The sequence below is a fragment of the Sinocyclocheilus grahami genome, unplaced genomic scaffold, assembly GCF_001515645.1.
Source record: "Sinocyclocheilus grahami isolate Dianchi unplaced genomic scaffold, SAMN03320097.WGS_v1.1 scaffold692.1, whole genome shotgun sequence".
Lineage (NCBI taxonomy): Eukaryota > Metazoa > Chordata > Actinopteri > Cypriniformes > Cyprinidae > Sinocyclocheilus > Sinocyclocheilus grahami.
This window is the reverse complement of record NW_015505871.1, coordinates 748,618-764,024: the sequence shown is the minus strand read 5'-3', so window position 1 is coordinate 764,024 and position 15,407 is coordinate 748,618. Positions and strand designations below refer to the sequence as shown.

The window sequence follows — 15,407 nt, the reverse complement described above, 5'->3', positions numbered from 1 at the left end:
TGGCCCCGCTGACCAATCACAGCACACACTGGCCCCGCTGACCAATCACAGCACACACTGGCCCCGCTGACCAATCACAGCACACACTGGCCCCGCTGACCAATCACAGCACACACTGGCCCCGCTGACCAATCACAGCACACACTGGCCCCGCTGACCAATCACAGCACACACTGGCCCCGCTGACCAATCACAGCACACACTGGCCCCGCTGACCAATCACAGCACACACTGGCCCCGCTGACCAATCACAGCACACACTGGCCCCGCTGACCAATCACAGCACACACTGGCCCCGCTGACCAATCACAGCACACACTGGCCCCGCTGACCAATCACAGCACACACTGGCCCCGCTGACCAATCACAGCACACACTGGCCCAGCGGACCAATCACAACACATTTCGTATTTCAGAAGGCGGGCCTTCATTTGGCCTCAAAAGTTCACCCAAGTTTGTATTTCACAACTTCCACAATTGCAAATTAATTCCTCACAATTCTGCGACTTTATTCTCAGAATTGTGATAAAAGTAAAGAATCTTCATTTTTAAAGGGGACATCGGATGCCCACTTTACACAAGTTGTTATGAGTATTTAGGGTCTTCATGAAATGTCTGTAACATACTTTGGTTAAAATTCCTCAATGGTTGTGTAAAACAACACCCTTTTTACCTTGTCAAAAACAGCTCTGTACACAGCAACCTGATTCAGTGCATGTCTCTTTAAATGCTAATGAGCTCTGCTGACCCCGCCCCCCTATTCCATAGAATGAGGCATTGTTGTCACTACAGCTGCTCGAGCGCCAAGAAAATTGCAGACAGGGTACAACTGGCTGAGGGCGGAGATATGCAAGTACGGGACAGTCCATCAGTGGTCGTGGGCGGGGCCTGCACAGTATGATGTCATAGTGCTCAGAAAATCAAAACGGCTTGATTATTGAGCCTGGTTAGGTTTTTGGGGGGTTAAAAATATAATTGTAGGGTTGTTGTGTTCACACACTGCTAAAACACATTTATACGCAAACACCATGTAAAAGTGAATTTAGCATCCGATGTCCCCTTTAAGAGTGTAATCATAAGACATCATTCAAAGTCACAGTTTCGGGATGTGAAATGTAAATTGACCTTCTGGAGTCTTCCATAGGGGCCACCGGCATTGAGGACCGTCTCCAAGAAAGTGTCCCAGAAACCATCCAGGCTCTGAGACGAGCTGGCATGCAGATATGGGTGCTGACAGGGGACAAACCCGAGACGGCCATCAACATCGCATACTCCTGCAAGCTGCTCGAGCATGAGGACCTGGTGTTCACCTTCAGCACCAACAGGAAGGTACTTCAGTCTGCTAGTCAGTGCCAACTAACTAATGCTTCTGTAACTGAACAGAGTTTGACCTGTGTTAGTCAACCAGCTTCATCAGAAAAATTAGGTTGGTGAACAGCATCAAGTTTGCACAAAGGTGTTTTAGTGCCACGTAAAAAAATTTATAAATCTAATATTTTGAGAATAAAGTCAAAATTATGAGAAAAACATCACAGCAATATGAGATTAAATTCTTAATTATTATGAGAATAAAGTCGTAGCATTAAATACATGTGAAGAATGAAAAGTTGGACTCCACAGACGGTTTTTGTGGAGCAGGTGGAATTTTCACATTATTTAACTTTAGTGAAGCAATTTACTACTTTATTCTCAAAATATTACGACACTTAATCTCATATCGCTATGACTTTATTCTCATAATTTTGACTTTATTCTCAAAATATTACAAATTTAATCTCATAATGATATGACTTTATTCTCAAAATATTAAGAATTTAATCTCATAATGTTACGACTTTATTTTTAAAATATTACAAATTGAATCTCATATTGCTCATAATTTTCTCGTTATTTTGACTTTATTCTCAAAATGTTATGAATTTAATCTAATATTGCTATGACTTTATTCTCAAAATATTACCAATTTAATCTCTTATTGCTATGACTTTATTCTCGTAATTTTGACTTTATTCTCAAAATATAAAACTTTTAATCTTGTAATCTTAGATTTTTTTTTTTTTTTATTTACATGGCATTAAAACATCGGCGTACATTAGCATTCTTAAATCGATATCTCAGTAAGAGCATGTTGAATATTTGTCATGTGTTGCGTGCGCATCTTGTTTGGGATTTAAAACACTGAACCCGCACAAAAGGAAAAGGGTTAATTGGTTTATCTGGGACGACAGAGGCTTCAATGTTACACAGTTTCATCCCCTCAAGAGTGAAGTTCTCCATAGCGTGTTCAAACACACAAACGCGCTTGCAACAATTTGTCAGATATGCTGTTTTTCATTTCATGTCTGCCTGAGTCTGTGTTTAAGAGCGCTGAGAAAAAGAGCATTCACCGTTCTGAATGGCTCGGATTGCTGCTCTGTAATCCCATTTTCACACTTCTGAGGAGGGCAGGAAACCGTTCTAGTTTCATTTCAACATTAAATCTCCTCCCGAAGACTTCCACATATTGTTTTACACACATTTTATGAAATGCCTCATTTTGTGCATCTAAAACCTTCACTTTCCGTTGTCCTAGTTTTTCATGTGGTACAAGATCATTTATCACCATCTTATATCTTAGTTTATTCCCTGAATCTGTGTGGAAATGAGAGAATCATAAGCCATTTATGTAACATAGTGAAATGGGCAACAACTGAAATTTCAGGAAACCGTTCTAGTTTCATTTCAACATTAAATCTCCTCCCGAAGACTTCCACATATTGTTTTACACACATTTTATGAAATGCCTCGTTTTGTGCATCTAAAACCTTCACTTTCCGTTGTCCTAGTTTTTCATGTGGTACAAGATCATTTATCACCATCTTATATCTTAGTTTATTCCCTGAATCTGTGTGGAAATGAGAGAATCATAAGCCATTTATGTAACATAGTGAAATGGGCAACAACTGAAATTTAATTTAGCCATAACCCAGATATATTCTCAAACCAGTCGAGTTAAAACATATAGCAGCAGTGCCAGACTGAAAAGTACGTGGATGTGACTTCACGACATGATGATTTCTCAACTCATGAATATTAATTAGATCATGATGTCATTGCAAGATAACATGTCCATTCACATAATCTCATTTAGGATCAGATACGAAACGCTTGATGTGACGAATGCTAGCGTGTGCCACAATGCTCTTGTGATAAAGAGGCAGCAGTTGATCTTCATCGCAACTGAAAGCATGATGGGAAATGACTTGCTGACATCACAGCTTAGATGGAAGCTCATTGGCTTAGAATGACTGTGATGTTTTTGTCTTGCGTCCATTCACATAATCTCATTTAGGATCAGATACGAAACGCTTGATGTGACGAATGCTAGCGTGTGCCACAATGCTCTTGTGATAAAGAGGCAGCAGTTGATCTTCATCGCAACTGAAAGCATGATGGGAAATTTTGACATCACAGCTTAGATGGAAGCTCATTGGCTTAGAACGACTGTGATGTTTTTGTCTTGTCTACAATGTTAGTCTGTTATCTCTAATATCATTTAGACTAAAAATGGACAGAGAAAGAATACATTAAATGATAGGTACCCTACTGTTTAAAAGTGTGGAGTCAATAAGATTTTTTATTAAAGAAATTAATACTTTTATTGAGAAAGGATGCATTAAATTGATTAAAAGTGCCAGTAAAGACATTTATAATGTTACAAAATATTTATGTTTCAAATAAATGCTATTCTTTTGAACCTTCTATTCATCTGTGATTCCTGAAAAATAAAATGCATCACCGTTTCCACAAAAATATGAAGCAGCACAATTGTTTTCAACATTGATAATAATCAGCAAATCAGCATATTATACTGATTTCTGAAGATCATGTGACACTGAAGACTGGAGTAATGATGCTGAAAATACAGCTGCGCATCACAGAAATAAATTACAGATTAACAGATATTCACACAGAAAACAGCTGTTTTAAATTCTAATAATATTTCACAATTTTCACTATATTTTTGATTATATAAATGCAGCTTTGATGAGTGTGAAACATAAAAAAATCTTACCACGCCCAAACTTTTGAACTAAATTGCCAGTTTATTACATTCATTATCATGTAAAAGCAGATGTGTTTTAAAAACATGCAACAAAAATAGTTTTTATATACTAACATGGTCTCTGTTATATTGCAGTCTGTGTGTAAAATGAGGCTGGAAGACACACTGGGAGAGCTGCGACGGAGCACGCTGGCACCCGGAGCGGACCATCAGTTCAGGGGTTATAACTCAGCATTTACTGGCCCACTGATGGAGCCCAGCATCGGGCTGGTGATAGACGGGCTGACTCTGAGCATGGCCATGTCAGACGAGCTGGTGGAGCAGTTTGTGGAGCTCTGCAAACACTGTCGTGCGGTGCTTTGCTGTCGAGTGACGCCGCTGCAGAAGAGCGCCGTGGTTAAACTCATACAGCAGAAACTGAGGGTCATGACCCTCGCCGTAGGTAATGAAACCTTCGATTTGAGGCGGAGGGCTTTCTGAAATCATTTATAAGATTACTTTTCCGCAGGTTCGTGAAGTGCATTGGTTTTCTGTCTCGATCCATTATGATTTGTGTCGATGCAGGTGACGGCGCCAATGATGTGAACATGATTCAAGCTGCAGACGTTGGTATTGGAGTTTCTGGACAGGAGGGGATGCAGGTTTGTGTTTTTGTGTTTTATAACTCACTCCCAGGTGAAGATAAAGCACTGCAATTATGTATCAATCCAAAAAAAACAAAAAAAACATGAACACTGACACAGAAGCTAGGATAGGTGTGGTATGTGTCATTATTACATTATTATTATGACTACTGTTATTACATCATCATAATTATTATTATGGATATTACTGTTGCCATCATCACAGGGTATTATTGCTATCATCACAATCTTTAGTATTAGTATTATTATTATTATGCATGCTAGTACTACTTAAATACTATACTACTATTATTCAGATTGTCATTGCTGTTTATTTTCATTGCTGTTCTACTGCTGTTTTTGTGTTTTGTGTTCACCGAATGTTGTATGTTTTGCACTCTTAATAAAAAAACATTTTTTTAATCAAGAAAACAATACTTTTTAAAGAGTTTTTTTTTCAGATTGACTAGTTCAGGAATGTTTTACGTCAGCATGAAAAGGAAATTGTGACTGTTTTTCTTACCTATTGTGACACAAATCTGAATGAAACAAGGAAAAATGTGGGGCGGGGCTTGATTTCGTCCAATCAAAAATTGGGGGAGGGGCATGTTATCCTATTTAAATCAAAGATTTCCAGGTCACTTTTTTTTATTTTTTTTTTTATAATGAATGATGTGCACAAATAAATCATATGAGATTAAAGTCGTAATATTTTGAGAATAAAGTCAAAATTATGAGAATAAAGTCGTAGCAATATGAGATTAATGTCTTAATAATTTGAGAATGAAGTCAAAATTACAAAAATAAAGCCGTAGCATTATGAGATTAAATGAGCATGAGCATTTTAATGATGAGCATTTTAAAATGTAATATAATCTAATTACAAGTACTTAATTTTTTGGAATCTGATTACATAATCCAGATTATATGTAATCAGTTACTACCCAGCACTGTCCCTAGCCTAACAGTCTAATACTGTAACGAGAGTCAGTCAACATGTATTTGCAAAGGTACTCATCGTTAGTAGAATGTCTGAAGTGGACTATGGAAACCATAAAGAATGAGTGTAACCAGTAATGCTGATTTCACGCTGAGTTGTGTTTGTGTTCTGCAGGCTGTCATGGCCAGTGATTTTGCCATCACGCGCTTCAAACACCTGCAAAGACTGCTGCTGGTTCACGGACACTGGTGCTACTCGAGACTGGCCAACATGGTCATCTATTTCTTCTACAAGAATGTGGTAATTTAATTGTTACATTCAATTTAAGTAATTAGTGGTGTCAAAGCAGCTTTACAGTGTTACCCAGCAAAATAATGTTTCAATGGTGCAAATTCTGCCGTAAACGTGTCAAAAATAAATTGTTGTAACCTACATTGCTGTTCAAAAGTTTGGAATTTTATTCATTATTTAAAGTAATCATACTTTAATAGAGAAAGGACACATTTAATTGTTATGCAAGTTGTTTCCGCCATTGAATAATGCAGTTGCGAGTTATAAAGTCAGAATTGGATGATATAACGTCGCAATTGTGAGAAAAAAAATCAGAATTGCGAGATATAAATTAATACATTTTATATCTTACAATTCTGACTTTATAACATGAAATTGTGAATTATAGTCTAAATTGGTCTTTATAACTTGCAATTGTGAATTGATATCTCACAATTCTGAGAAAAGAAGTCAGAACTGCAAGAAAAAAGTCTGAATTGTGAGATAAAAAGTCACAATTGCCTTTTTAAATTTCTTATTCAGTGGCAGAAACAGGCTTCCATGAATTGTCATTAAAGATTTATATTTCAAATAAATTCTTTTTTAAACTTTCTATTTATTATAGAATCCCGGGAGAGAAAAAAAGTATCAAGTATCGTAAAAAATATTGAGCAGCATAACTGTTTTCAGACTGGAGTAATGATGCTGAATCAACAAACTGCTTTGCCTTCACAGGAATACATTACTTTTTAAAATACATGCAAATAGAAGAGTTATATTAAATTGTAATGATATTTCACAATATTATTTGTGGTCAAATAAGTGCAGCCTTGGTGCACATTAGAGACTTCTGAATGGTTGTGCACAGTGACTGTAAAAAGTCGTTTATTTCATGAACCTATATTGTAGTAAATTGTTTTCTGTTCCATCAGTTATAACTCCCTTAAAACCCCTTCTGATGAAATCTGATGAATTAGCACCAGCACTCACTATCTAACCTGTGTCGTCTCACGCAGGCGTACGTGAATCTGCTGTTCTGGTATCAGTTCTTCTGTGGCTTCTCCGCCACAGCCATGATCGACTACTGGCTCATGATATTTTTCAACCTGTTCTTCACCTCTGCTCCTCCCATCATGTTTGGGATCATGGACAAAGAGGTGTCAGACTCCACGTTACTGAGCCTGCCTGAGCTCTACAAGCGAGGACAGCACTCGGAGGTGAGCGGTCCTGCTGTCACGGATGGCAGTCTATCATTGCTTTAGTACTATATCAACTCAATCTGGGATAACTACGATTTTTTTTTTCGTAATAAAAATAAATGAAGATAGTTAAAGAATCAGTTTCATTCAACTATGGCAGTTCTAATTAGTTTCTAAATGCATTCAAAACAAATACCATAGTTTGTTTTACAGAAACCATGGTTACAAGCATAGAAACCTGTAGTTTCTATAAATATCACAGTTAGACTATAGTTGCTATGCAAGACCTTTGGTCATTTTTAACTCATCTGGGATAACTACGAGTTTTATTTTTTTTTTTTGGTAACACTTTATTTCGATAGTCCACTTTAGACATTCTACTAACAGTAAGTAACTTTGCAACTACATATCAACTAGCAGTTAGTAGAGTATTAGTAGACTGTCTGCTTAATATCTTCTAACACTTTATTTTGATGCGTCCACAACATACAACATACTGACTATAAGAAACTTTGCAAGTATATTTTCAACTTATTCTACTAACCCTAACAGTCTACTCTGAGAGTTAGTAGACATGTAGCGGCAAATTAATGAGAGTTAGTTGACATGTAGTTGACATGTAGTTACAAAGTTACTAATAGTTAATAGAATGTCTAAAGTGGACTATCGAAATAAAGTGTAACCCCAGAATATTTTGTTGTATAAATGTGACCCTGGAACACAAAACCAGTCATAAGAGCCAATTTTTCGAAATTGAGATGTATGCATCATCTGAAAGCTGAATAAATAAGCTTGATAAATAAAAAACAAATACAAAATTGATGTATGGTTTGTTAGGATAGGACAATATTTGGTCGAGATGCAACTATTTGAAAATCTGGAATCTGAGGGTGCAAAAAAATCAAAAATCATCTTTAAAGTTGTCCAAATGAAGTTCTTAGCAATGCATATTACTAATCAAAAATTAAGTTTTGATATATTTACGGTAGGAAATTTACAAAATATCTTCAAGGAACATGGTCTTTATTTAATATCCTAGTGATTTTTGGCATAAAAGAGAAATGTATAATTGTGACCCATACAATGTATTGTTGGCTATTGCTACAAATATCCCCCAGCGACTTAACACTGCTTTTGTGCTCCAGGGTCACAAATATCTGAACATGCAATATGTCAAAAGTAGGAACAGAGCCTCTGCTTTGAAACAAAACAATTCTATTTATTCTAGCTTCATGCATTCTTTTTATATCAACACCTGAATGTGGGTAAATTTCATGAAAAATTTTAAAGTTGTCCAAATGAAGTTCTTAGCAATGCATATTACTAATCAAAAATTAAGTTTTGATATATTTACGGTAGGAAATTTACAAAATATCTTCAAGGAACATGATCTTTATTTAATATCCTAGTGATTTTTGGCATAAAAGAGAAATGTATAATTGTGACCCATACAATGTATTGTTGGCTATTGCTACAAATATCCCCCAGCGACTCAACACTGCTTTTGTGCTCCAGGCTCACAAATATCTGAACATGCAATATGTCAAAAGTAGGAACAGAGCCTCTGCTTTGAAACAAAACAATTATATTTATTCTAGCTTCATGCATTCTTTTTATATCAACACCTGAATGTGGGTAAATTTCATGAAAAAAGCAACATTTCGAACAAAAAGCTGAGAAAACCGTGTTTTTTGTCAAAGACTACATCTGGATCAGATTTAGAACGATGATCTAAACATAGATGGAGTCGATCGCTTCATCAACACTCTCAAAGCTTCACAGTCCTAAACCGCTTCCAGGGTCGACATTTCATTCGGTAACATTCGACAGTTTTTATTTATATGCTGTTTGCTGATTGCGTTATTTTACATATGCATCTGCTTACATACACGCTCACCTGTTTCTGCTTCTTCTTCACCGTGTTTTGACTCAGAGATTCTGTACTCTTTCAGAAGATGTGTACTAGCGCCTCCTACTGTATAACAGTGAAAACACGGAAAGTTGGATATTTCCGTCAATGGCAGGGAAAGAGTTAACAATGGGCCTATGGTTTTGCCTCACAGTTAACAAATAGCTGTGAATATGACATTGTTGAAATATTTTGCTTTTAACTGAATATCGTTTGATTACAGGGCTACAGGCGTTCGACATTTTGGATTGCGATTCTCGATGCTTTCTATCAGAGTCTAGTGTGCTTCTTTATTCCATACTGGGTGAGAACATCTGTGCAGTCTCTCGTCTGTTTCTGTCATGTGTTTCGGAGTAACCTGTCATCTGATCACTGCTTTTGCTTTCTCAAGACGTACAATGGTTCAGACATCGGCATATTCGCGTTCGGCACTCCCATGAACACAGTGTCTCTGTTCACCATCATCCTGCATCTGGCCATTGAGATCAAGAGCTGGGTGAGCTTACTCTCCGCTTCATCACTGCACAAGACAATCACAAAGACATCACTGTCTTTACTGATTAACATTTAAAATAGATTCTTAAAAAAGACAGTGCTCAGTTATATATATATATACTGTATATATATATATATATATATATATATATTCAGCAAGGATGCATTAAATTGATCAAAAGTGACAGTAAAGACATTTATAATGTTAAAACACTATTTCAAATAAATGCTGTTTTGAAAAATGTAGCACAAAAATATTAAGCATAAGATTGTTTCTTGAGCAGCAAATCAGAATATTATACTGATTTCTGAAGATCATGTGACACTGAAGACTGGAGTAATCATGCTGAAAATACAGCTTTGATCACAGGAATGAATTACATTTGAACAGATATTCACATAGAAAAGAGTAATTTAAATTGTAATAATATTGTTCGAATTTTTACTGTACATATGATCAAATAAATGCATGATGCTGAGACTTAAGAGACTTCTTTCAAAAACACTAACAATTTTACCGCCCCCAAACTTTTGAATGGTAGCAGGGTTATTATAGTTAAACTATTAAAAACATTCTGGCTAATCTGAAATAAATCTTAAAATAAAAACTTAAATGTTAGATGAAAAACTAAACCACAGCTACTAAATGAAATAAGTTAACACTGAAGCAATAAAATTACTATCTTGAAATAAATAAAAAACTAAAACCAAAATTGAAATAAAAATAATAAAAATGACAAAAGCGCACAACAAAATTACGAAAAATTTAGCCAATTCAAAATAGTAATAAAATGATAGTATATAAAGGATACTAAAATAACACCGAAGTAGTGTACAATGACAGTAAATGCATTTTCTTCTAGTGTTTAACGACAATCAAATCTAACCTGTTTCTTTCTTCCGACGTTACTTTGTGACCAATCTTTAGGCATTTTATGGCATAAAAGTGGATGTGTTAATATTTAAGTTATTATTTTTTGTCTCTTTAGAGGTTTTTAAGGTTACAGCATGTCTAAAATATTCTCCTTTATGTCAAAATATCAGTATTTTCCCTGAAACGCCCTCTTTTTTCTGACGTGCAGACAGCGGTGCATTGGGTGATCATGATCGGCAGTGTGCTGGTGTACTTCATCATGACTCTGGCCTACAGCGCCATCTGCATCAGCTGCAACCCTCCGTCTGACCCCTACTGGATCATGCACAAACAAATGGCCGACCCCATGTTCTACCTCGTCTGCATTTTAACAACAGTTGTTGCTTTACTACCAAGGTAACTGAAGTTAAGCGCTACCATTATGTGTAGCATCAGAGTTGGGCCAAAAATATCGGTTCACTCATTTGATGAACCGATATCAATTCTTAAAGGGACAGTTCACTCAAAAATGAAAAGTAAGCTATCATTTACTCACCCTTGTGTTGTTCTAATGCCGTTTTTTTTTTTAAATGTCCCGCGCACACTCGTCCATATAATGGCAGGAGATTTTTTTACTGAAAATATGCTTTTGTGGTCTGAAAAAAGAAAGATCAGCACATGACATTAGAACAACACAGGTGAGTAAATTATGACTTGATTTTCTTTTTTTTGGGGTGAACTATCCCTTTAAATCCCAAGAATCGTTCTCTGCTGTTTAGAGTTGATGCATGAACAAAACTTGATGAAACATTTATTTGTAGCGCGCATCCCATCCGATAATCACAGAGCCTCAGAAAAGCCATTCAGTGACTCGACAGTTAGCTATAAAAACAACATTTTGCTAAGTATATGCACTATATTACATATTCATTGTATTTTTACTTAACCTGTTCTTCAATATTTAATGTATGTTTGAATAACTAAGAAAAAATTTTATAAACTGTTTACTTTTGAATAACTAAGAAAATTGAACTACGTTCAAAACGTTTTTTACTGATCTGAAATAAATTAAAACAAATATTAGAGGAATGACTTAAATTAAACCAAAATTAGACATGTTATTAAAACAAATAATAACATCCACTATTTAAATGCTGGCATTTCAACAACAAACTGGAGTAGAAAGATAGTTATACAATTAAAGTTATTATAATAAATTTGTATTATGTGTGTGTGTATACACAACAGCACAGCGGGCCAGAATGTTATGTTCTGTACACAATTATCATGGAAACATTTGCAATGACAAGAACAAAAAATTGGTAGGAAAGGCATGGTGAAATTAAGAATTTCACAAATGAGTTTATAAAATATATATATAGTGTACAAATAAAAGAAGTTATGTGCAAAGTTATTTTCTTGCCAGAGAATGACTGGATTTAATGTAGTGAAATATACTGTATAAATGAAATTGTCGGGGATGAGCACCTCCTCCATGATGGACAACTGGCTCAAGCGGCCGCCACACATCTTCACGAACTCCATGAAGCCGCTGCAGGTGACCTCGCACTCGCCCCGGCCGATGGCCTTCAGGCTCTTGCAGCGCTCAGCGATCCGGATCAGCTCTTCGTCCAGCGGCTCCAGCCTGTTGGCGCACACCACCAGCTCCACTAGACACGGGCAGCACAGCATGTCTTTACTGACGGCCTGGCTGAAGTACAGGTGCGTGATGGGCGTCTGCTCACGGAAGAAGGGCTCGAACTCCTCCTCGTAAAGGAAGAAGTACATGACGATGTTGACCTGGGGCGAGTGGCGGATGAGGGCGTCCCAGCTGCTCTTCTTGATGGCGTGGAACTGCGTTTGGCCCGGGTTCTCGCTCACCACGTCGATGCGCAGGTGCTCCAGGTGGACGTGTTTCTCGGAGGAGAGCACCAGCAGAAGCTCGTCGCTCATCAGGTGGTAGTTCAGAACCAGTTCGCGCAGCCCGTGACACTGATCCGTCACACACAGGATTCCTGCATGAGCGAGAAGCAGCAGAAATTATGATATTGACAAAACAAATATTTGACCCTGGACCACAAAACCAGTCATAAGGGTACATTTTTTTGAAATTGAGATGTATACATCATATATAAATAATGAATAAATTATAAGAATAATAATATAAGAATAAATAAGCTTTCCATTGATGTGTGGTTTGTTAGGATAGGACAATATTAGATCGAGATACAACTATTTGAAAATCTGGAATCTGAGAAAATCGTCTTTAAAGTTGTCCAAATGAAGTTCTTAGCAATGCATATTACTAATCAAAAATTAAGTTTTGATATATTTACGGTAGGAAATTTACAAAATATCTTATGGAACATGATCTTTACTTAATATCCTAATGATTTTTGGCATAAAAGCAAAATCTATAATTTTGACTCCTACAATGTATTGTTGGCTATTGCTACAAATATACCCCAGCGACTTAACACCGCTTTTGTGCTGCAGGGACACATATATATAGATATTTTCTGGAAGTTTGTCGATAACGAAAATTAGCCAATATTGTGCTGAGTGTGTTACTGTGCCGTACAGCTGACTCCCAAAACTTTTGATATTCTTCATATTTATTCTGTGAGGTGGTTAGTTTGCAGCAGTAACAGAAATTCACTTTTCTCAGCGACTTAACACTGCTTTTGTGCTGCAGGGTCACATATATATAGATATTTTCTGGAAGTTTGTCGATAACGAAAATTAGCCAATATTGTGCTGAGTGTGTTACTGTGCCGTACAGCTGACTCCCAAAACTTTTGATTTTCTTCATATTTATTCTGTGAGGTGGTTAGTTTGCAGCAGTAACAGAAATTCACTTTTCTAATAAGTTTAAATTGATTTTTACCTTTTATGGGCCTTTTTACCTTTATAAGCCCAATTTTTTTCTAACCTAATTAAATGTATGCATCATCTTTTTTTGTCAAATTCTTAAATTTAATCAAATAGTAAGACATTACTGTTACCTATCAAATGAAATCAGTTTCAACAACCAAGGGTGTAGGTTTGATTTTGGCATTGATGGGGAATAACAATAGAAAACAGACATTTAATTGTTTGATCAAAATTACTGCTAGGGACAATTTAGTAGTCGCTGGATATTGGAAGGAACATGTCATAGCATCTCTACTAAACTCTACACTCTTGTCAACAACATTTTTCTTTGCAGTGCAACCAGCTCCACTAGACACGGGCAGCACAGCATGTCTTTACTGACGGCCTGGCTGAAGTACAGGTGCGTGATGGGCGTCTGCTCACGGAAGAAGGGCTCGAACTCCTCCTCGTAAAGGAAGAAGTACATGACGATGTTGACCTGGGGCGAGTGGCGGATGAGGGCGTCCCAGCTGCTCTTCTTGATGGCGTGGAACTCCGTTTGGCCCGGGTTCTCGCTCACCACGTCGATGCGCAGGTGCTCCAGGTGGACGTGTTTCTCGGAGGAGAGCACCAGCAGAAGCTCGTCGCTCATCAGGTGGTAGTTCAGAACCAGTTCGCGCAGCCCGTGACACTGATCCGTCACACACAGGATTCCTGCATGAGCGAGAAGCAGCAGAAATTATGATATTGACAAAACAAATATTTGACCCTGGACCACAAAACCAGTCATAAGGGTACATTTTTTTGAAATTGAGATGTATACATCATATATAAATAATGAATAAATTATAAGAATAATAATATAAGAATAAATAAGCTTTCCATTGATGTGTGGTTTGTTAGGATAGGACAATATTAGATCGAGATACAACTATTTGAAAATCTGGAATCTGAGAAAATCGTCTTTAAAGTTGTCCAAATGAAGTTCTTAGCAATGCATATTACTAATCAAAAATTAAGTTTTGATATATTTACGGTAGGAAATTTACAAAATATCTTATGGAACATGATCTTTACTTAATATCCTAATGATTTTTGGCATAAAAGCAAAATCTATAATTTTGACTCCTACAATGTATTGTTGGCTATTGCTACAAATATACCCCAGCGACTTAACACCGCTTTTGTGCTGCAGGGACACATATATATAGATATTTTCTGGAAGTTTGTCGATAACGAAAATTAGCCAATATTGTGCTGAGTGTGTTACTGTGCCGTACAGCTGACTCCCAAAACTTTTGATATTCTTCATATTTATTCTGTGAGGTGGTTAGTTTGCAGCAGTAACAGAAATTCACTTTTCTAATAAGTTTAAATTGATTTTTACCTTTTATGGGCATTTTTACCTTTATCAGCCCAATTTTTTTCTAACCTAATTAAATGTATGCATCATCTTTTTTTGTCAAATTCTTAAATTTAATCAAATAGTAAGACATTACTGTTACCTATCAAATGAAATCAGTTTCAACAACCAAGGGTGTAGGTTTGATTTTGGCATTGGTGGGGAATAACAATAGAAAACAGACATTTAATTGTTTGATCAAAATTACTGCTAGGGACAATTTAGTAGTCGCTGGATATTGGAAGGAACATGTCATAGCATCTCTACTAAACTCTACACTCTTGTCAACAACATTTTTCTTTGCAGTGCAGTAGGAGCAGGGTTATTATTATGATTTATTTACATGATATGAACTCCCAATTGCGAGTTATAAAGTCAAATTCTGGGGGAACAATCTTGCAGTCCTGACTTTATAACACAATTGCAACTTTATATCATGCAATTCTGACTTTATAACTTGTAATTGCAAATGTATATCTCGCAATTCTGAGAAAAAATATTAGAATTGCGAGTTTATTTCACACAATTCTGCGGAAAAATATTAGAATTGCGAGTTTATATCACACAATTCTGAGAAAATAATAATAGAATTTCGAGTTTATATCACACAACTCTGAGAAGAAATATTAGAATTGCAAGTTTGTCACACAATTCTGAGAAATATTAGAATTGCGAGTTTTTATCACACAATGTTCAGAAGAAATATTAGAATTATGAGTTTATATCACAATTCTGAGAAGAAATATTAGAATTGCGAGTTTTTATCACACAATTCTGAAAAAAAAAATTAGAATTGCGAGTTTATATCACACAATTCT

General features: G+C 36.3%; 2 protein-coding genes across 2 annotated transcripts in view; one reads left to right on the top strand and one right to left on the bottom strand.

Moving 5' to 3' along the window:
• LOC107559612 (ATPase phospholipid transporting 10B) overlaps window positions 1-10,755 on the top strand; it is a 42,537-nt gene extending 31,782 nt beyond the window's left edge. Inside the window, exons 13-20 of the mRNA XM_016243512.1 lie at window positions 1,145-1,329; window positions 4,181-4,487; window positions 4,610-4,686; window positions 5,783-5,908; window positions 6,895-7,095; window positions 9,210-9,290; window positions 9,378-9,482; window positions 10,564-10,755. Of these exons, the coding sequence (XP_016098998.1) occupies window positions 1,145-1,329; window positions 4,181-4,487; window positions 4,610-4,686; window positions 5,783-5,908; window positions 6,895-7,095; window positions 9,210-9,290; window positions 9,378-9,482; window positions 10,564-10,755 (1,274 nt within the window). The remainder of the gene's footprint in view (window positions 1-1,144; window positions 1,330-4,180; window positions 4,488-4,609; window positions 4,687-5,782; window positions 5,909-6,894; window positions 7,096-9,209; window positions 9,291-9,377; window positions 9,483-10,563) is intronic.
• Window positions 10,756-10,966: 211 nt separating this feature from the next.
• LOC107559573 (F-box/LRR-repeat protein 3-like) overlaps window positions 10,967-15,407 on the bottom strand; it is a 15,474-nt gene continuing 11,033 nt past the window's right edge. Inside the window, exons 4-5 of the mRNA XM_016243456.1 lie at window positions 11,793-12,349; window positions 10,967-10,990 (exon numbers count right to left, since the gene is read on the bottom strand). Of these exons, the coding sequence (XP_016098942.1) occupies window positions 10,967-10,990; window positions 11,793-12,349 (581 nt within the window). The remainder of the gene's footprint in view (window positions 10,991-11,792; window positions 12,350-15,407) is intronic.